This window comes from Stegostoma tigrinum, chromosome 30, assembly GCF_030684315.1.
Source record: "Stegostoma tigrinum isolate sSteTig4 chromosome 30, sSteTig4.hap1, whole genome shotgun sequence".
Taxonomy (NCBI): Eukaryota; Metazoa; Chordata; class Chondrichthyes; order Orectolobiformes; family Stegostomatidae; genus Stegostoma; species Stegostoma tigrinum.
The window spans coordinates 14,280,231-14,304,203 of NC_081383.1; the positions used below are offsets into that span (position 1 = coordinate 14,280,231).

Consider the following 23,973-nt stretch of genomic DNA (forward strand, 5'->3'; position numbering starts at 1 on the left):
CACCGTTGAATACAGGAGTTGGGATGTCATGTTGCAGCTGTATAGGACATTGAGGCCAGTTTTAGAATACTGTGTACAATTGTGATCATCCTTTCATAGGAAGAATATTGTTAAAATTTGGGAGGGTGCAGGAAATCTTTGCAAGAATGTTGCTGGGGCTGGATGGTTTGAGTTATAGGGAGAGGGGAGCATTGGAGGCTGAGGGGGACCATTTATAGAGGTTTATAAAATCTTTAGGGACATGGAAAGGGTGGGTAGCCAAGGTCTTTTTCCTAGGTTGGGCGAGACCAAAACTAGAGGGCATTGGTTTATGGTGAGAGGGGAAATATTTAAAACGAACCTGAGGGGTAACTTTTTAATGCGGAGCATGGTGCCTGTATGGAATGAGCTGTCAGAGGAAGTAGTGGAGGTAGATACACTTGGAACACTTAAAATGATCTGGATCGGTACACGAATAGGAAGAGTTTAGAGGAATATGGGCCAAATGCTAACAAATAGGGCTAAGTCAGATTGGGATGCCTGGTTGGCGTGGATAAGTTGGCCGGAAGAATCTGTCTCCGTGCTCTGTGACTCTGAATTTGTCTGCACAGAAGCTTAATTTTGGCTTTCATATATGCTACAATTTGAACCGTAACTAATATGAACTCCATTAAATCAAATTCTCTTGTAACTTTCACACTTTTGCGGGGGTTTTTTGGTACATGTTTTCAGTCAAATTTCTTTCAACAAATAGATCACTGCCTGTGGTGGGAGTTTTCTGCCAGAATTTCATGTAGGTGACTAATCTTCTGTTTCATTGATCACCAAGTACAATATCATTCAGTAATAGCTGTGTTAACTGCAATGTTGTTGATCCCCATTATTTTTGGTAATATGGATTGTTCACTAAGATGGGCATTAGATTTCCAGTTCCATAAAATGGAGTTACAGATTGAATACTATACACTGCCTTTGACTGCTCCCTATACTGGATTATACATGTGAGCAAATTCCTTAGCACTGCAAAGTGTGTCCACTTGAACTGATATTAATTTACACTTTAAATAAAGCTATGCTTTGGAATGTTCAAATATTTTAGTTTGAGAAAGTTTGTGATAGAACTTCAGTTCTGTGCTGCTGTGTGTGAAACTAAGTGATGGTACTAAAATGGTGTCAGGAAAAGGAAAATTGTAAGTGTCCAATAAGTGATTTAGTAAGCATTCATTACCACCATTTGCCAGAAAGTAACAGTGAGAAAAGAAGGGAAAACGATACCAACAGTTGTGTGCTCTATGTTACTGGATTGAGAAAAATGAGGCAGAATTGAAACGCCAGTTAGAGTGAACTGTGAAAGCAGAAATCAGAAGAACTACTGATCATCTATCATTCAGAGGAACTGAAACAGTTATTTGGATGGAAAAATGATTCTTGCCACCACCTTGTGGTGCAAATACAGCTATTTCAGATTTCTAAACATGTGAGTCACTTAGTTAATCTGCTTTCTCCTCATCTTGTTAAGAATATCTTCAATCTCTGTTGGCACCCATTTTGTAAACGTACTGTAAGATTTGTTACTACAGTATAATCTGGTCAATTCAAAATGCTATGGGTATTGGAAATCTGAAATAAAAGCAGAGCGCGCTGGAGAAACTTGGCAGCAGGCAGAACGGTGGCTCAGTGGTACTTACTTTTAAGTTTTTTTACCGTATTTTGTCTCCAACAAGCCACTGGTTAATACACGAAAGAATATTGCAACACGTTACAGGAAGATTGAGCTTCCAGTCAACACTTTCTTTAGTTGGAAGTATAAATATTTGGTGCCATTATGAGTGCGTCACTGGCCACTTTTCTGTGACTCTTTTAAGGCCAAACATTTGGTCTTTTTGCATTTGTTTTAATTCACTTGTACGATCTAGATTCACTTGTTTACCATCCCTTTTAGGATCAGAGAATCGTACAATTTGGAAGGGGCCCTTTGGCCATCAAGCCTGTACCTTTGCTGCCTTCCCGCTTGCAGATTGTACTCGTTAATTAAGTGGAGAGGTTGCACATATTGGGAGCATTGGTTGCCCACTCCTGAATGCCGTTGAGAAGTTCATCGTGAGGGTAAAGTGGACCAAGGATAGATATTTGTAGGGACTCTTTTTAGTTTAGTTTTCACCAAAAGGTACAAAACATTTTTTTTATCCTTGATTCCTGTGACAAAATTTAGCTTTGTTTTATCCTTGGCTCCAGTAACTTTCCCACATTGTATCAGCCACTATATGTACATTAACACCAGTCATTTCTTCCACTGCTTATGGATGGTTCCACCAGTTTGTTAGTTAGGACTTTTTCATTCAATAAATTATCTTCCCACAGTACCAGCAGGCCACTGCTGACTTTTTTTCTTCTGTTTTTCCAACATGTTTTGTTATCTGATCTCAACTCTGCACTCTTGATTTTGTGACTTAGAAATTCTCTCTCTAGCCTTTAATGCCCTTGTGACAAGTGACATTACATTTCATGAGGCATTCCAAAAGATTATTCATGAGCTGGAGTTGATTTCCAGGTCTCCAATCTCCTGAAACGGTCATTCATTAAAGCGAGCTACTTTGTAAATTATCTATGTAGTTACATTAAAGCATATACTTCACAAGAGCTCATACATTACAAATTTCAGTAACTAAACTTCAGTTGCACAGAGCTTTGGGACATCCCAAGGACATGAAAGTACGACATAAATGTAATTTCTTTCCTCCTGTTCGTTAACAGGCAAAAAGCATTCAGAAAATTTAAGGAATAAGAAACAATTTTATGCAGAGTTAAATTTCTTATTGTGACACAATGTATTTTGTGCTATCATTATGTGCATGATCTTATGTTTAGTGTATTAATGTGTTGCTTATATTTTACTGCACTTTCTTGCTTAACTACCTGCTTTTTACCCCCCCCTTAAAGTTAATAATCTTAAGAGAAAGGACTGAAATAATCTCCTTTTGATTTAGGTTAAAAATCGAGACAGAAAAATTATAGTTGTCATATTCTATTTCTCTATTATAGTTAAGTCTATTAAATTTTGCATGGTGTTGAAGTAGTTATTTATTGCTTCAACAGCTCCCCATCATTTTTAACGTGAAATTGTCCGTGTGAAATTTTCACTCTGCGCATTGAAATTCCATGATAGCTTTATTTACTGATCTTTCCCTTCCAAAGTTTGAATCAATTAAATGAGTATCAGAAGTGTTTGTTGAAAAGTTTTAACATGCTGGTCATTATTACATTGTATAAATGAGTGAATAGCGCACACATTGAATATGGCCAGTGCTGGTGGCAAGCATAACTCGATACGAGTGCTGCAGTGGTATAACATTACTAGCTGATACGTTTTGATTTGGAAATTGAGGCAAGGCTCCTATATATAACTTTAATCAGTCGATCAATAAATATATAAATTTATAACGAATCACTGAAATAGGTGGCACATGAACCTGGGACACCATGTGCCAAAGGCACCTATATGCTTGTGTTTGGGGAATGATGTTGTTTGAGAGAGATCTTTTCTGTTGTATTCCTTTAATATTGTTGTGTATGGTCATAAAATGAAGCATGCAGCTTAAATTTATTGAATTTTCTGTTTTGTTGCAAATGGCCTTTTTGTTGCAGCTGGCTTTATAAAGTCACCTCTGTCTGAAGTAAAGCTAATGGAAGACGATGTAGAATTGAACTGTGAGGTAATTGGAAAGCCCACACCTGAAATTCAGTGGTGGGGCACAGAGGGCAATGATTCAGAGGTAATGTCACAGCTCTACGATGGTGCACGGCAACAGCGAGTCAAAATCAACTCCAGTTATAACATTGATGCCAAGAGCTCCATCAAGATAATGAATCTAAGTATCGAGGACACTGGTATATATGAATGCAGAGCCAGTAATGATCCCTACCGTAATGATTTACAGAAGAGTCCAAAAGTCAAGTGGATACGGTCTCAGGCGACGTTAATAGTCATTGAACGTGAGTGGTGGTTGCCAAGTTGAGGCAGACATGTGTACCAGTAGCTTTGTCCCAAGTGCCTGGTATGCATATTGGCATCCCTTTTGCCATCCTTGCAAGAAAAGCTCCTGGCACATGTAATGCTGTCCTGTGATCAATACCTTCCCAACCCCTCTCCACCTTGGCAGTTAACCTGTTTTTATCCAGTGACTTGGTGCAAGGTTGTGAGATTGTTCTGCAACATTTAGATATTGAAAGCAAAATGATTTAGTTAAGCCATTTTGACGGCTATGAGAACAACTCTTGAATTGATGGATTTCTTGCTGTGTCATGAAACTGATCAGGCCCAAAATTTAGAGAACCGGTGGATACTAGGCATTTTTATTGCTTAAATAAGACCCAAGCATATGTTAAACTTGTTTAGCCTTCTCCAAAGAATCATGAACCAAATTTTGAAATAAGATAAATGGTCATAAGAAAAGTTAAAATGTTTTGCTGACCATTTATCTTCTCAGTGAAATAGAAATCCTTTTCTAATGTTACAATCTCACACTTTGTTATTAGAATTGCATTTTATCTTCATTGTCAGAAGATGGCACCTGAAAACTTTAGGAAGGCATTGCATATTCTGTGGTTCCTATAAAGCCACCCTAGATTCTCACAGGCTACATTGTGATTGTCATTTTGATATCCGTAATGGTTGCCATGTTCTCCCCATCCATGCTTTGACTTTGAGTGCATAAAATTCTCCTTAATCTTCTCCTTGCCTTGTCCTATGCTGTAGTGCCCTCGCATTTTGCTGGTTATGTTACAGTAGCTAAAATATCACAGCGCAAACCTTTTAATAGGGGGAAAATGAAAATGAACAGGAATCTCAAACTTTTGTGATCAGACTTCTTTGCTGTAATGTTATCTTCCATACTAATGGATGAACTGGTTATTGTATGCTCTTATTTAAGAACAGCAACCAGTCTCTCTAAGATGATGCTGGCATATTACCAAGGGATTTAGATAGTGCTGAGGATACGTGACTCTCTTCTTGGGTTTTACAGAATGATCTCTGTTTCAATACATTTTTAATCAACTTTGATCTCTGCATGAAAAGATACAAACTAGTAGAGTGCTCCAGTATCCTATTTATTCTGTGTAGGCTGAATTTTGTGGCCGCAAAACAGGAGTTTGGTTACTATGATATTGATGTTTTTCTAATGAGCTTGCCCAGAAATATAATCCCACATCTGGAGAAGGTGGGACTCGAACCCAGGTCTCATCTTTCTAGTTCCACGTACAGACCAGATCAGAGATTTATGTACACACTGACTCTTCAGATTAGTAGGTTATCAACATTCTGTACTTGATGGTCAGCAGAAAAGCTGTTCTTGATCATTCTTTAGGGGGTAGTTTGGAGAGGGTTTGCATTTTGCTACTGTAATGCGCTTAAGTAGTTTACTTTCCTTCTTTTGAAACCAATTAGTGCAAATGTCTCAACAAAGCAATTATACTTTTGTAATACTAGTAAAGACTGTACAACAGTATTTACCAGTTCACTCTGCAAGTTTTCACTTAACTGTTATTTGAGTTGAAAGTCATATATTGTACATTTATAGTTCATGCTCTTAAATAATAAGATTGTTCACCAAATTACTTCTGGGTTTACTGTTATCAATGCTTTGTGTGGCTCATTCATTCTGTTTTAGTGTATACATGCACATCTAATGAAATATGACAGCTTGATTACTTTTTGTGGCAATCTTAGTCTCAGTCTGAAACTTGTTCTTTTCTTACAACCAGACCCAATAATTGTTGTGGATCCTCCTTTCTTGGAGCCAGGGGAAAATTTACCAGAAACTGTACTTCGCTGCAACCTGACAAATCCGCCCTCTCCTATTGAGGGGCATGTGTGGAAAAAGGATGGCATGAATATCTCTGCCACCAGTAACAGTGGGAATTCAACAATTATGGAATACAAGTATGTATCAGTGTGTCCGCTGTCAGCTAGCCCTTGAATAATTCTATAATTAATGTTAAAAAGTCAATAACTTAACTGGTGCCAGAAATGCCACGTAGGATGTTTTTCTTCCATTAGTTCGTTGTTGTGATGCTTTGTTCCTGTTACTGTTTTCCTTTAACCTATCCTCCTCCTTTCCCTCAGCCCCTGCCCTTTACGGGATTTTTGTCCATGAGCAAAGTCCTATTTCATTAAATATCCAAATTAGTATTAGGCATTGGTATTATACCTTTCAGTATAATTGCTGTTATATTTACTGTCACAATATCTTCCATTCAAATTTAAATTGTAGGCATTTAAGAGTACTTAAGCTTTATGTATTGTAGAGTTTCCTGAATTTTTTCTTTATTTCAAGCATTTTGTGCCACTAATCCAAGAGGGTATTTACATACTATTTATGAATATACTGAGTTTTGAAAAAAACATTGCAGTGCCTCTTGTTTTATTTGGCAGTTTTGTTGAAGGTATCTGCTCATAGTGTTTTGCATTTGGCCCAATAATTGATTAATATTTATCTAAGCCTTTGCACCTGGATTTTGATGCTGTTGGTGGCAATAGTTCTGTAGATTTATATATACATACATATTTTCCTCCAGCCTTGGCCATTTGCCTTTTCCCTTTGACTGTCTATTTAACTTCTTTGTGCATGTCCTTTTATTGTCTCTGCACCATCTCTTATCTGGTTAAGAAATTGTTTTTCTCCTCCATTCTATAATCCTGTCATCCATTTCTCCAGTGTCTAATTTTCTGTTCCTTCGTGCATGAAGTCTTGGGTTCAGATGTTGGATACTGCAACCCTAGCCATAGCCAGAAAGGAGCAATTTAAGCTGGGCTGTAGAGCAGGCCACTTTTAAACTTGCTTTTAGTGACAAGATGACATAATAGAAAGTATGCAGACAGATAAACATAATTAATATAGATAAAAAGTGAAAGAACTGGGGATGTTAATAATCAGAAACAATAACAGAAGTTGCTGGAAAAGCTCAGCAGGAGTGGCAGCATCTGTGAAGAGAAATCGGAGTGAATGTTTCAGATGTCACCAGACCCAAAACATTATTAGTTATCCGAAGAGAAATCAGTTATTGATATCAGCATCCCTGCATAAGTCCTAACCTTGGAAAATGTCAACACTTAATCCGAACCCAAGGAAAGCTTTCTTTCAAACATAGGCACTGGAACATCCTGCTGATTACCACCTACTGCCCCCTCCCCTCCCCTCCTCTGACAAAGTAGCACTCCACCATTGGAGGAAGCACGGAGGATGGCACAAGTACAGTATGCTGTTTGAGTGGGGGCCTTAAATGGTCATCACCAAGAATTGTTTGTTATCACCACTTCTGCTGACATAGCTACTAAACTGGGCTCACAACAAGTGGTGAGGTAACTAATGAGGGAACAGTCCATTTGACCTTGTTCTCACCAACCTCTCTGTTCCGGATATGTCCATTCATAAATAACATTGGTAGTAGTGACAATTCATGTGGAGATGAAGTCTTGTTCTTTTTATAGAGGCTATCCTCCGTTTTGTTGTGTGGTACTACAGTTGTGATAAATGAGATAGACTTCAAACAGATCTAGTCGCTCACCTGGCATCCAAGAAGTGCTACGGGCCATCAGCAGAATTGTATTGAACCACAGTCTGTAATCTCATCGTCCAGTATATCCTCCAGTCTATCATTACCATCAATCCAGGCAACCAACTGTACCTAATTCCAAGATAATAAAATGTGAGGCTGGATGAACACAGCAGGCCAAGCAGCATCTCAGGAGCACAAAAGCTGACGTTTCGGGCCTAGACCCTTCATCAGAGCCCTCTGATGAAGGGTCTAGGCCCGAAACGTCAGCTTTTGTGCTCCTGAGATGCTGCTTGGCCTGCTGTGTTCATCCAGCCTCACATTTTATTATCTTGGAATTCTCCAGCATCTGCAGTTCCCATTATCTCTGTACCTAATTCAATAAGGAGTGCAGATGGATGTGCTAGGAGCAGTGCATTTCAGGAATACTAAACATGACATGTCACTGTGATGTTACAACACAAAAGTACTTGCATGCCAAGCTTCAGAATCAGTATGTAACAGATGGTGCTAGGCATTTGCAACAAGTCGGATTGAATACCACATGCAGTAGTGTGAGTAGTGTGGGCAATTCCATAATTAATGAGATGAAAGTTCACAAATATCTCCAGCCTTACCGATGGGAACGGGCCAGTACGTTTGTACTGAAAACTGCCATATTTGCATCCTCCTTTGTGCATTTGTCTGACAGTGTGAAAAATTTGTCACGTGCGTCCTGTATTCAAGAAGCAGAACAAATCCAACCTGGCCAATTATTGCCAAAAGTCTCTCTCCAAATCAGTAGCAAAGTATTGGTGACCCCATCCATCAGTATTATTAATTAGCAGTTGAAAATAGTAACTGACTCACTGATGCCCAGTTTGGCTTCTACTGGGGCCACTTAGCTCCTGACCTCATTACAACCTTGGTCCAAACGTTGACAACAAAACTGAACTCCAGAGGTGAGGTGAAAGTGGCTGGCTTTGACATAAAGGCAATTTTTGATCCAAGTGTGACATCGAAGAGCCCTAGCAAAACTGGTCTAAATGGGAGTTGAGGCAAACCTCTTTTCTGGTTAGAGTCATACCTGACTCCAAGTAAGATGGTGTGATTGTTGGATCATCTCAGCATCAGAGCACACTGGAATAGTTCATTGGTAATGAATGGGCCCAACCAATTTCAGCAGTTTAATCATAAACCTTCCCTCAATCATGAGGATGTGGTGAGGGTGTTCATTGTACAGTATTCAGCACCACTCACGACTCCTGAGATACTGACACAATCTGCACATGTGCAGTAAAACCTAGTGCAATATTTAGGCTCAGGCTGATAAGTAGCAAGCAACACTTGTGTCACACAACTGCTAGCAATGACCATTTCTTATAGAAGAGAATATAACCATCACCCCTTGATATTCAGTAGCATTACCATTGCTGAACTCTTTACTATCAACATTTTGAGGATTACCATTGACCAGAAACTGAGCTGGACCAGCCATATAAATACTGAAGCTACAGACCAGATTGGAATCATGGAGTCATACATCATGGAAACAGACCCTTCAGTCCGGCCAGTTTATGCTGAACATAAGCTCAAACTAAACTAGTCCCACCTGTCTGGTCTTAGCTTATATATCTCAATCTTTCCTATTCGTGTATCTATCCAAATGTCTTTTAATGTTGTAAATGTACCTACATCCACCACTTAGGAAGTTCATTCCAGTATGAACCCCCTCTGTGTTTTTAAAAAAGAAAAAATTTCCCTCTCGTGCCTTTTTTTTCAATCTCTCTCCTCTCGCGTTAAAAATGTGCCCCCTCGTCTTGAAATTCTGCCGCCCCCATCTAGGGAAGATACGGCTACCATTATTTCTATTTATACCCCTCATTATTTTATAAACTTCTATTGGCTTGCCTCTCCCATAGAAGAACAATTGGCGTATCCAGCCTTTCCTTATAACTCAAAATTTCTATATCCAACAATATCCTTGTAAATCTGTTCTGAACCCGCTCCAGCTTGATAGTATCCTTCCTATAACTGGGCGTTCAGAACTTGACGCAATATTCCAGAAGAGGCCTTAGCAATGTTCTTTACAACCTCAACATGACTTCCCAACTCCTTTTACTCAAAGGACTGAGCAATGAAGGCAACTGTGCCAAAATCCTTTTTAACCATCCTATCTATCTGTGTCGCAAACTTCAAAGACTTATGTACCTGCACCCCTAGGTCCCTCTGTTCTACAGCACTATCCAAGGCCCTACCCTTAATTGTATAAGCTCTACCCTTGTTTGTTGTACCAAAATGCAATATCTCGCATTTATTCAGATTGAACTCCATGTCCATTTTTCAGCCCATTGACTCATTTGATCAAGATTCTTCAGTAATCTTAGCAGATATTAAAGGAAGTTTTCTATGCTGTTAAGCTTGCAGATGACACCAAAATTACTAATGAAGTTTCCATATTCTCATACAAATCATTTATATAAATGGCAAACAAGAGACCCAGAACCGATCCCTCTGCAACACTACTGATCATAGAGCTCCAGTCCAAAAAATAGCCCTCCACCATTATTCTCTGTCTCCTGCCGTTAAGCTAATTATGTATGCAGTTGGCAAGCTTGTCCTGAATAGTGCATATCAACCATTTCTAACACGTGAGTTAAGAATGTGACAGAATACACTCTGCTTGCCTGGATGGCTGCTACACCAACACTCAAGGAGCTTTGACACCATCCAGGACCAAGCAACCTGTTTGACTCGCCCTCCCCAGCCACCCTCCTCAGCACTCACTCTCCACCACCGATGCAATGCAGCTATGTGTACCATCTACATGTTGCACTGTTAGGGCTCACCAAGACTCCTCTAACAATATCTTTATAAACTTGCTACCTGTGCCATCTGGAAGGAGAAGGCCGAAGATGCGTAGTGCCTTCATGCTTTTGCTAATAACTGTTAATGGTGGAGCTAGACAGTTGTCTCCAAGACCTCTAATGCCACATTACAACACTTCACAAATTTTTTGTCATTGTGACCCCATTTCAAAGCTTGAAAATTGTCATGACCCCTCCGTGAGAACTGAGATTATAAAATAGGAGTAGTGACTGTACGAGTAGGAGCATAGCTGTTATAAATTTCCGATCTCCATGGCAACCATTGCTGCCTCCAAGTTTGGTGCACGAAAATTTCAGCTGTTAATCCCACTTGAGATTTCAAACCTTGTTTTGAGAAGCTCTGCCTTGTTAGTTTGAAATGCCAAATGTATTTAATGAAAAATATAATAGCAAAAGGCAGAGGATCAAATGGATTAAAAAGTTTTGTACAGTTCACACACAGGATCCATAAGAAACTCAATATATAATTACATGAAATGTTGACTTAAAATTGATTAAAATCTCTAAAATTTTGGCCCTTGCATTGTTTCTGACTAAGGGGTTTGAATTATGAATGCAATATATGTGGAGTGTTGACTGACATCACGTTCATATCTCATGGAACAAGCAATGTAATTGGAATCAAAATAAGACGCCTTTAATTTCGTGTTTCTGGTGTAGGATGGCCTTTAGGAAGTAGTCACATGTCATAAACGCTTCATTTCGTTATGATTAGCACGCAGCAATATTTCAAAGTTCATCAGTTTCCCTTGGGATTCAGATCCATTTTTAGATTTTAATTTTGGAAAATGCTCTCAGGGTAAACTTAGTTTTCTTAATTGGGTAAACATTTCACCCAGAAAATCTGTTATTGTTCCTGATAATTCATTACAGAATGTTTTGTATAAAATTGGAATATCTTCCTTTTTGATTGTTCCTTTTTTCTTTAGACTGACTGCTGTTGATGCAAAATATTCAGGAGAGTACAGCTGCCATTACTTCACTATACCTGTTATCAACGGTAGTATCTATGTGAAAGGTAAGGAATTTTAAATGCAAATTCCTTGTAGATAATGCTGTGAACAAGCTGATTGAAAGTGCAGACTGGACTCATGCCTGTTTGCTGTAGTAGATGTATATAAGAATTGTTGAAAGAAAGATGAACTTTCCCACATTCTGTCGATGTCTCTATTGGGGAGTTTGGATGGTTTTCCCCCCATTATCCTTGGCTACTTTTGCAATTCACTGTTACTTCCCTACACACCCATCTCCATGACTGTACTGTGGCATAGTCTTGTACTCGCCAGGAACAAAAACTCAAGTTGCTGGAAAAGCTGAGCAGGCCTGGCAGCATCTGTGAAGAAAAAGTCCGAGTTTAATGTTTCAGGCCTGGTGACCCTTCCTCAGAATTGAAGGAGCGCATGTGCCTTTGCAAAAATTAATAAAATGTTGTTCTTAGGCTTTACTTTGTGTGGATCGCCGGCTGATAATTTTGGGGTAGACGTCGGTCAGTTCTGAAATGGTGTCTGCATCATATTGAGATTACAGATCTTGTATCTAAATTAGCCCTTTGCTTCTAATATTCACTGCTCTTGCCACCTATTCTTCTGTTCAAAATCTTGTTCCTAAGCAAGGGTTGGCAAAAACACCAAAGCTCTGAAATTTTGGCTTTTTGTTTAAACATTTCAGTGGCTGAATTTACATCACTGAAATGACTATATAGTGGCATATGGGTATGTACTCTCCATTTTGTTATTTTTATATGTTGAGTCCAAATTGAAATGAGCCAGGACAAGAAACCGAATTGTTGTCTGGCATTAATTCAGAATATGTTCCATGATTCTTGAGCTTTCATAGTACATAAATGTTACATTGCCTGACTCCCTTGGTGCCATGAAAAGGACTGGGCTTGTTTTGAAAATATGTAAAAATAATTTTTTTTTGAAACCTAGCTGCACCTGGTGTAAGCAGTGACAAGAAATCTGAACATGGAAACGAAGGTGATATTGGAGTGCTCACGTGCAAAAGCAGCGGGTATCCACCAGTTGATAGCTGGTTGTGGTCTCGAAAGACTGATCAGAGTGATGAGGTAAACAAGGACATAATCAACTAACAGTTCATAACTTTCTAAGATATTTCTACATTTTGATCACATCCAATCAATGTTACTTGCTCTTTTTCTCTTAGCTTTTTTTTGCTATGAAATTCAACATCAACCTTTTTAATCAACCATTAAAATACTTCTCCTCTTCCTCACATTGAGATAAGTATGATTGAAGTGCAGCCATTGCAGAAGTGTTTATTGTGTTCTAGTAATTCGGCTTTTGTGTCACAGTTCACAATTTTGTTCATAATTTTACAATTGGATTCATGAGCACGCTGAATACTTTTCTAATGTAATTGAGATCTTCTGTGGATTAAAAACTGATTAAGATAGCATTTTAAAGCATGTAATTAAGGGAAATATGTGTAAATATATAAATTTTAAAATCCCGTTATCTTTTGCTAAATATCACTGAATTTTATCAGTGTTTTTGGTTTGTTCACCAAACAAAACCCGGAATGAGGGAGCTGTTGGAGTACTGTTATTACATTGAATAACGTGTTTTACATTATGTAGTATTGGACGCATTTCAGTCATTTCAGCTGAGTTAACTGACCTTCAGCACCAGCCAGGACACTTTTCCAGAACATCCTCAATAGTGTCCTATTTACAAACATCTTCAGCTGCCGCATCAATGACCTTCTGTCCATCATAAGGTCAGAAGTTGAGATGTTTACTGATGACCTGAAAAAGTTCTGTCACCATTTGTCACTCATCAGATCCTGAAGCAGTCCATGCCATGCAGCAAGATCTGGGCATTATCTAGCTTGGGCTGACAAGTGGCAAGTAACATTTGTGCCACATAAATGCTAGGGAATGACCATCTCCAGTAAGAGAGAACTAACTACTGACCCTTGACATTCAGTGCGTTACCATCACTGAATACCCCACTATCAACATCGAGAGAGTTAGTATTGACCAAAATCTTAACAGGACTAGCCATGTGAATACAGTGAATGTAGGAACAGGGCAGAGGCAAGGAATACTGCAGCATGTAACTCAACACTTGACTATTCAAAGCCTGCCAGCATCTACAAGGCACAAATCAGTGTGATGGAATACTCATCACGTGTCTGGATAAGTGCAGCTCAAACAGCACTCGAAGCTTAGCACTGTTCAGGGCGAATTCAGCCTGCTTGATATGGCTCCAAATCTACAAACGTTCAGTTCCCCTCTCCACTGCCAATTTTTGTTTTGCAGCAGCATATTACTATCTACAAGATGCGTTGCAAAAATTCTTCAAGTTTCCTTAGACAGCACCTGCAAACTGCAGTCATTTCCACATAGAAGGAAAAGAAATGCAGATAAACCTGCAAATTCTCCAAATCGCACTCCATCCTGGCTTGGAAACATACTCATATTCCTTCGGTTTTGTTGGGTTAAATGCCTGGAATCCCTTCCCTACGGCATGGGTGGTTTCTCTATAGCACATGAACTGCAACATTTCAAGAACAGCTGCTCACCACTACCTTCAAGGGTATCTAGGGACAGGTAAGAAATGTTGGCCCAGCCAGTGATGTCAGCATCCCATACTGAATAAAAAGCATCAACATAAATGTTAACTGTGTCGCAAATAGTGATACCAGATAGCTAATTGGTCCTGACTAAGATGTTGATGGCAGAGTGTTTAGTTCTTGTGTCTCGCCACACCAGGGTCCCAGTTTTGACTCCAGCCTTGAGTGATTGTGCGGAATTTGCACATTCTCCCCATGCCTGCTTGCGTGTCTGTTGGATGCCCTGGTTTTGTTGCACAATCCAAGCGTGCAGGTTAGGTGGATTGGCTGTTGAAAATACAGGGGTAGGGTGGGAAGGGAAGGAGGTTGGGGTGATGAGTCTGGATGGGATGCTGTTTGCAGAGTTGACATGGACGCAATGGGCGAATGGCCTGCTTACACATAAGGGTTTCTGTGGAAGACATCAGAAACAACCATGGCAAGTTCAGCCTTTTCGACACTTCAGAATTCTCTTTGTCAACACCTGGGAGCTAATTTCAAAATTGGGAGAGCTGTCTAACAGCTTTTCAAGCAGAACTATCACTATTCTGTGGTACGATGTGTACCACTGGCAGGAATGTCCAGCGGAGGTGGTCACAAAATGATGTATAGTCAGGAAGGAGTTGTCCAAGGACTTGTCAACATTGACTCTGCACCTTGTGAAAACTCAGTCTCCCGTTTAGTGTATGCTTCCAGCACTTTCCTGAATGAGTTAACTCCCAACAACGTTCAGGCAGCTTGACACTGTCTAGGAGATAACCCATTTATCAAACATTGCTTCCACAAATGTTCACTCCCTCTCCTGAGTAGCTGCAGTGTGTACCGTCTACAAGATGAACTGTGAAACTCACCAAGACTCACTAAACAGCCCCTTCCAAATCCACCAATGCTACTAACTAGAAAAATGACTGGCAGAAACATGGAAACTCCACCTTTTGTAAATTTACTGCAAGCCACTCACCATTTAGACTTGGAAATATATGTGTCTTCCTTCCCTGTCACTCTAAAGAACCCGTAGCTCCCTACCAAATGCATTGTGGAACTATCTTCACCAAATAGACTGCAACAGTTCAGGGAGGCAGGTCACACCCACTTTCATGAGGGCAACCATGACTGAGCAGTCAATGATAGCCCAAATATGATGCCCACATCCAGTGAATGAGTTAAAAAAAACATACTATCATGTAAAAAGCAGATATCCACCATGTAAAAACATGATATATTTGAAAACCTGATATGCCTAATACATATAGAAGCATTTCATTAGAACTCAGAATATTTAAGTACTTTTTGCTGCTTGCAGATTTGAAATTAGTATTTTAAAAGAACATTTGTCTCCAATGTAGGTAATTGCCAATAAAACAATGAAATTTGAAATCAGGAGTACATCACATGAGACACAGTTGCGCATCCATTCTCTGAATATTAAGGAAGACCAAGGAGATTATGTTTGTAATGCAACCAATGAGGTTGGCACACGAGCGGTGACTATTCACCTTCGAGTTCGTGGTCGTTTCGCTGCTTTCTGGCCCTTTTTGGGAATTGTTGCAGAGGTGATTGTGCTTGTTGCAATTATCTTCATTTATGAGAAAAGGAGAAAGCCTGATGAAATTTCAGATGGTAAGTTAACAACAGACTTTTTAATCACTTATGATATAAGTGAGCTTGTGCTGTCTAGAAATTTAGAACTTGATCTCTACCAAAGTTAACCGAAAGAATTATACTCCATTTCATTCGTGGATGGAGTTTCTCAAAAATTAGGAGTGAAGATACGCATTGACTATCTGTCTCGCTCTCGCTGGCTATCATATGCCAGAACATGATGCTAGAGACTATTTAATACCAGGAACATGCTGGGAATGAATTTATGATGCCCTGATCATTAAGAAGGAGAACACTGAAGTTTTAGCAATTTTTTTTTGTGGCATCCAGTCTCCATCCTTCTGTTTTGCTGTTCAGCCATTCTGTTTTTGTGATACCATGTTTCGCTTGTAACAGCACAACTTATGGTAGGGCAAGTAGAAAGAAAGATTAAACATCCTGCACTAGTCTCAATTCTGGCAGTCTAAAAACTGGACATTTCTATAAATTGCTATACACTGTCAGTTTTCATTGTTATCGGATCAAAATGACTAGGTAGAGTAATTTAGCAGATGTTGTATTGACATGGTAGTTTGTTGGATTCACACAACTGTCTTGTTCTCTGCTTTAGCCTAAATTACCCTTCGTACCACCTAAAAGCACATTCACTTGATTTCATGCCTCCCGTGTACTGAACTAAGATTCAAGTTTCTTTTTCGCAAACACAAGATCCCAGAATTTTTAGTAACTGTCTGATTCTCTAATTGTGACACTCCTCTGCTTATGAGAGGAGTCTAATTCACTCTATCATATTTATTGTTCACACATTTGAATTAAAGGCTGACTTGTATTTGGTCATCAACATTCTGTGGTATTGTAGAGATTAGAATCACACTCAGACTAGCTAGACATTGCATGAAAATGGGGCATTAAAAGAATTTTCAGGTAGAATTTCTCTCGGGCTTTCGCAGTTGCGGCAACCTGTCTATCTCCTTTCTTTGTCAGAGTCCTAGAATACAACTAAAAAGATTTTATTTTCCATTGAACTTGCAACATTCTCTTATGACTTATAGCAGTTCATGTCATTTAACGGATGTGTAATTGGCAAATCCAGTGAAGAACTTGGGAGGTGTAAAGGCAGGTGACCATAAATGTGATCAACAAGGTTGATCTTAAGCACCATCATAAAGGTTGAGGGGAATGACATACTTAAGGATGTGAGTGCCAGGAGAATTTTGTTACAAGTGTAAGTGCTGATATGAATTCATAAAGCTCCCCTTTTAAGCCAGTATTGTAGATATTCTTTGCATTATGCTTCTTATAAGGTTTTGTTGCTATGAAAGTAAGGTACATATAAGTTTCCCAAAGTAATTACCAAATTTCATGTTGCCACCCTTTGATTCTGTTTTAATTTGAAGTGAATTGTACATCGATAATGGGTATTTGTCATTTAATTGTGTGCTAAATTGACCAAAATTTTAATTTCTGTTCAATGGGATCTGTTTGTTAACCAGAAACCATTGATAAAATAAAAACAGTGCTGGAAATGCACATCTGGCTGGTGGGAATTTAAAGGTAAAGTAAAAGTTAATAATTTGTATAAAACCTTTTGTCAGTGTAGGATGCATAAAACATGAATTTTCTTCGAGAATCTGTGTAATAAGATTGAGAGTTCGAACATGTTGCACAACTAAAAAACAAGTGAGGAAGATCTTATCCACTTTGCAGGACTTGGTTTGTACATCACCACATCCTCGCCCAATGCGTTTATTGTTTTGTGCGTTGGTCTTCAATTGGAGTAGCTAATTAGCCACTAAGTAGCTAACATAATGGCATGTGCTCGAGCATATGCCACAGTGTGAAGTGTTTTTGTAATAATTATCTGAAACAAGATTTCAGTTCGATTGACCATGCCTCACTTGTCGGTCCATTTAGACAATATGTAACCTCAAACTGAATATAGTCATCACCATAGTTACAGGGATGGTGTGAGGCTCATGCCAGCTGCTGTGATAACAACTGAACCTTTTTTAAAAACTATTTCATACTTGTCCAGTCTTGATATGGTCAGTAGACTAGGAAGGCTGCAGTGGGAGGAGAGAGAGAAGGACTGGGAGAAGTCGTTGGGAGGAGTGGAGAGGGTTGGTGGTCAGTCAATTATTAGGTTATCTTGAGGAACAAACGGAAGGGAAGCACTGTTCCATCTGACCTGCAAAAGGTGCTGAAGAAACATTGGCTGATACCATGCAGCAATCCTCATATCCCTTTAATTGCCCAATTTCCCCAAGCCTGGGGAACAGTTCCCTCACCCATTAAATCAAAATAATTTCAAATCAGTGGAAACATAATTTTGATAATCTGCACATCTTTAATTCCAGCAAAAATGGATTTTGGATCCAACAGTCTGCATGGCTTGCACAGTTCCATGTCATTCAAAATACAATATAGAGAACTGACAAGTGCAGATACTGGAACTCTGAAGCTAAAACAGAAATTGCTGGAGAAACTCAGCCGGTTTGCCAGCATCTGTGGTGAGAAAAGTGTTAATGTTTCAAGTCCAGTAATCATTCTTTTCAGAACAGAAGTAGGGTCACTGGACTTGAAACAATAGCTCTGTTTTCTCTCCACAATTACTGCAGAACCTGCTGAGTTTCTCCATTTTCTGTTTATGTGCCTTCCGATGTACTTATAACGTATAAAACTGAATGCTGAGCAGCAAACAGGCTCTAGAATTCACTTACCTCTTAGTTTAAATTGGGAGCATTGGACAGTAACAATGTTAGGTCCTGCTATTTTAGGACTTCAGTCTAGAATGAAATTGACCTTCACCAAAGGAGAAAAACTTGAGTTATAGTGCATCAGTAGTCCATTTACACTGGTCCCTTTTTTGTCTTCATAGCACTCTGGTTTGTTTTCATCAAACCACAGTAGAAATGAAAATTGGAACATGATGTAAAATAGGTTGGTCGTTGGTTTTCAACCCGCTTTGAGCTACTGCTGAAGACACATTTCAGTCCTAAACTATTTGGTTAAGATAGTGTGGCAATTGAAACTCTGTGGAGCATTGAACTTTTAAAGCTGCTTTTCACTTGCTGCTAGTTTAGAACTAGGTCTCTCTTTATGTAGTTGAAGCAAAATGCTATTCCTTGATGAAAAATGTTTTCTTTCTCATTTGCTGCTGGTTCATATCCTGCGGTAAGTGGAATAAAATGCATGTCAGTCTGAAGCGACATAGCTCTGTTAGCTGAGTCGCTCAGAATTAGGTTCCTACCATTTCTGCACTGTTGTGCTTCTTACATGTTTAGCATTAAGTTACTGTAAATCGAACAAACTGCTTATTAAACATGCCCTTTATCTGTCACTTCTGAATGCTGTAAAGCCATTTGTCGTGCTTAGCTATGTTTGTTTCTCAGCACATCATTCTAAAATTGAATAATAATTTTGAATGGGTTATATGGAACATAGCATAAATATCCAAAGTTGTAACATCAGACAGAAAGATATTTGTAAATGTCCTTGCATCCCACATTATTTTATTTATATTCAAAATAGAGTAGAATACTGTGCATCATGTAAGTTTTTTATGGTTGTGACACATCACTAATCATAGAGTATGCAGGTCACTGCACCATGGCCGACAGATGGCAAACGTTTACTATATTGTGCGCTTCATGGTAAAGCGGTCTGAGGGCTTTCATTTTGTAAACTAAATGACACATGATATTCAAGCGATTACTTCTCATCTTGATAACATCAAAACGGCATGTAACATAAATGTAAAGAAAATGCAGTAGAAAGATCGTGGAGAATTTGTTTGGATGGAAGACATAACCTGTCACCGGTACCTTCATTTCCACAGGTACTTGCCCCATAGCTCTGAGTATTTCAGAAATTATAACCATTCCCTCCCCTCTTCCCCACCCTAATTTACCTGTTTGATAAAGTAATTTTCATACTTGGTAGCGCTTTAAGTACAAATTATTTTGACCAAACCACATCCCTTTCTCAATTAAAATGGCTCTGTAGCCAGGAGCAAATCAGAGCCTAACTCTATGGCAAATACGTTTATTTAGTTGTGCTTTTATATGTAACTATAATCAGCTTCTGTCAGTGACAGTTTTTCGATTTACAGCACTGCTGAAATGGAAGCAAACATGATTAGGCAAAAGGTGCATTCACCTAATCCAAGTTGATGAGTAATTCACAATGTCTCCAAACCATTTTCATTTAGAAATTGGTTTAAAAAATAATCTTGACTCAAAATTGTAATTCAAACAAAAATACTTTTCAGTCGATAAGTGAATATTCTGATGGAGAGCTTTTGGAGACTTCCAAGACCTTGAGCCTAAACTTGTGTCTCATTTAGGATGAACACTTCTTAGCAGCTTGCCAACAGCATAAGGCTGCAGCTGATCTGCAGCTCCACTCTGGTGCTAATTTTAAAATTCTACCTATTTTAGTGCTGGTTTTAGGAGTAAGAAATGGCAGCTTTTTTGCATATAGGTTTAAGGTAGTAGGTCTGAGACCTATCAATTAAAGCTGAAGTGGCAAGACGAATTCTTATGGGTAATCATCTGCTTCTAGGGAAAACATCCATTACTGCAGTAAACATGTTTGACACCTGAAGGTAACTTCTCAAACAGTGCCTTGTGAAATTGAGGTGCAGTCTTGTTGTCGGGTTTGCTGAGGACCCCAAGAAGCAATGAAAAACAACTGCAATTTCTAGGGAACCTAGCAAAACGAATACTAAATGGCAGTTTATACATTTGGCTTCAATAATATCTGAAAGGTGATATGCCACTGTATAGTCACATTGGCCTGTTTTTTGAATTGTGTTCTGTCTTTCAATGTTAGCAGTTTATTCTGTAGCTTCTATACCAGAAATTGTTTTGATGATCTGCCACATTGTAATAGTGTCTGAAGTCTATTGCTCTTGAGAGAGTAACGTTTGTTACAAAGCTGAATGAAAATCTGCATTTCGTATTAAGAAATTGAATGACAAAACAAAATGTGAATTCATTAAAAATTTTCATATACCCTTACTGATGGTTTTTTTTTGTGATTTGCATGTTGGTTTGATAACCAGATGATGAACAAGGATCTGCACCCTTGTAAGTTTGTCCACATAATTTCACATTTAAAGATTTGTTTTTGCATTAGCTATTGCAAGTAGCTTGTAACTGAATTATACTCCTCCTCTTATAGGAAAAGTAATGCATCCTTGAATCATAAGGATAAAAATATCAGACAGCGAAACTCCAACTGATTTGGTTTCGTCCTTCAGGAAAGGTCTGTAGATTTTTCCACTAAATAGTTAAATCTTTGCTCACTTTTGTGAACTGTTTCTTGTTTCACCAAGTTCCAGATGCTGAACCTTAATATTTGTGGTGATAATTATTTCTAGATACTTGCATAAAATGCACTGCACAATGCAACCTGCAATTTTGTTTTAACTTGCATGTGGTACGTAACAAGGCAGATTGGCACCTACTGACCTAAACTAGTATTTCTTAAATATTTTGAAGAATACCACCATATAAACAGAAAAAAATGGTAATGTGTTGTATTTATATTGAGCCTTACATGGCCACAGAATGATCCAAAGTGCTTTACAGCCAGTGGTTTTATTTTAAGAATAGGCACCAGTTATAAGGAAAAATGACTGCCAGTTTGCTCACGGCCTGTAATTTCATAATGACCAGATAATTAACTTTGAGTTTGACTGAGGGAACAAGCATGAGTCAGGACAAAGATTATGGTTCTGTCATGATGAGCATAGGATTTACGAAATTATGTTATAAATCTAAATGCTGACTTTATGCTGACTATCTTCTGTTAAAATCTTCTTAATGAATGCAATGAATTGAAACTGTTAAAGTTCCTATGGACTGTAATTGGCTCATGAGTTTGAGAGTAATAGTCCATGTTGATGTTGCACCTACCATGGAGATGTTGGAGCCTGTTCAAATGGGTTGATAAATAATAATTAAATGCGGGGTGATGTTTTCTTAATTAGCTGTCTATGCTATGAAAGATCCATGGTATAACAACTATTTCAGTGAATTAATACTACATGTAGTAGAGCTACGAGGTTGATATTTCTCTATTAACCAAAAGCAGGTGGGCACCAAGATTCTATTGGTTGTCTGTTGACAAAAACTATGTAGGTCAGTTGCTCAAGAAAAGTTAAATGTGAGAAGAACAATACCATGAACATTTTGTTTAGACCTGCCATTTCTTTGAAATATTAGGCCATCATAAGTAGCCACCCACCTATAATTACAATTTTTCTTGAGGTGAATGGAAGTTTAGTACAGAAATACCAGAGCAAAAAATAGCTTCTAGCATCCTGAAATCTGACAGTGGGCAGGTGCTGCCTGACCTGCCAGTATTTCTAGCATCTTCATTTACTGCTGGTTTTACTTGAGATTTTCATCTGCTGTGTTTTGTTAATGATTACAGTCATTTGTTCAAGATAACTAAGTAACTGAACTGATTTTTGCTTCCCTAGGAAGAAGCCTACACAAAATAAGCAAAACTACAGAATGGATGAGTTTTGTAGATGTCACAGAGAATGTCATCTTCAACACGATTAAAGTATTGATGATTCGGATCCTAAAGTATTTGGATTTCTACAGATTAATTAAAATTTAACTGCTGATGTCTTTCAGCCTACTGTAAGATGCCATTGGCACTAGCAGTCAATTGGTTAAAGGGACAGTATATCATTTAGGCCTATTTCACCTGTATAAACTGGACTAAAATGCTTCTGGTAACAATTTTGCTTTTACTTAGACAGAAATCTGTTTTCTGTTATGTATAAATGATTAATATTAGTTCAGTTCTATAAATTACAGATTATTGTAATTGATTTGATACAGCTGGAATTTATGAATGCAAATGCTTCACCCTTCAACTTTTGAAATGTAGTCCAATAGGTGTGCTGTCTCAGTTCTGCATGCTTAGAGTGAAAATTGGCTTCTGCATTTCATAGTACGATGCTGTTCTAATGTTTTCAGGTTGTTCCTGTTATTGCAGTGGTACTTCACGAAGAAAATGTTGTTTTGGTATTTAAATATAATGCTTGTGGGAGTCCTCCATTAAACAAGTTTATCATGAATAGAGACTTTTTAAAATGACAGGATAATACTATAGACCACGACTTTATAATTACATTTAACAAGATGGGGAATGTATTTCTCATATGAAAACAGGGTAGTATGGCGATTAAAATCAAAGTAATGAACATAATAGTATTTAAGCCTCACTGTGAGCTTCCTGGTACTGGTTTTATTGTTAGTCTGTGGAGTTTACCTGAATCAGGCAAAAATCTAATGAATATGTTTAAATCAAGACCCTATTGTCCAAATAGAGCTCATGTACCACAAACATTGCTCACTAATATACAGTAGTTGCAAGCTGTCGGAAGTTGGTGAAAAATAATTTTGTAGGACCTGAATATGCAAGACTTCTCCCAGACTTCATAATACTTTTGCTTTGGACTTGAACCACCAAAGTTCGCCTTCTCCGAATCCAGCAATCTATTTGGAGTGAATGTGTTGCTGGTTCTAATTAACTTGGGTCTACAAATTCTGCTGTCTTCCACCCAATGATTGAACAATCTAAGAGACTCACTTTGTAGCACTGGTTTCCCTTGAGACATTTCTAGGTCATGGAGGCACTGTAAAATATACCAGAGTTATTACTTGCAAATGTTTTTTGTCATTGAGCTTAAAATGTTTGTCATCTCCCACTCCTCAGTATTGTTGGTATGATTGTGTACTATGTTATCTCTAGAGTAAGTTATTTTCTTGTTTTATGGACTGCGATTCCCAATAGACTGCAGCTAATATATTTATAGCACAGTTTTGCTACTGTCCAGTTAGTCGTAATATCTGATGGAGTTTGATTTGCCAATATTTTGTTGTCCTTTTGTCCAGGAAAGAAAAGGCCCAATTAATATGGTGGTCATTTTGTTGTTTTGTGATTTTTCACCTTTTTATCCTTCAAAATATGCCCTTCTGAAGGATCAACTTTGTTTGAAGTTTGAAATCATTCTACTTGAGTCACACTTGTTCCATAAATAATTTCTTTAAAAATGATAGACTAAATATGATTATTGAGAATTAACCTTTGATTGAAATCCTTGAGAGTGAGAAACCCTGAGAAATGTGTTTGATTTGGATTATACCATTTTGTATAAATGTGGGCTGGTTTATGGTATTTGGCCATTACACTGTACTAATGTTTGGTCGTGTTACATGTAATGCACTAACTTTTGTGCTGAATCTGTACTGCTAAAGTATAATAATTCTTTAAAAATGAAACTTGATAACTTTTTCATGTTGCCACACCATCTTAGCAGAATGTGATACTGATGTCAGAATTTGCATCAATAAAAATTCCTTTGATTTTA

The 23,973-nt window shown here is 38.3% G+C and overlaps 1 protein-coding gene across 1 annotated transcript; it reads left to right on the forward strand.

The window, feature by feature from the left end:
* Positions 1-3,590: 3,590 nt before the first annotated feature.
* bsg (basigin) lies at positions 3,591-23,973 on the forward strand (the record flags this gene model as incomplete). Its single annotated transcript, XM_048559523.2, has 8 exons — positions 3,591-3,972; positions 5,743-5,920; positions 11,330-11,418; positions 12,332-12,468; positions 15,323-15,596; positions 20,644-20,668; positions 20,763-20,846; positions 22,069-23,973. Coding segments are annotated over 7 exons (1,146 nt in total), but the record flags the coding sequence as incomplete, so codon positions are not given.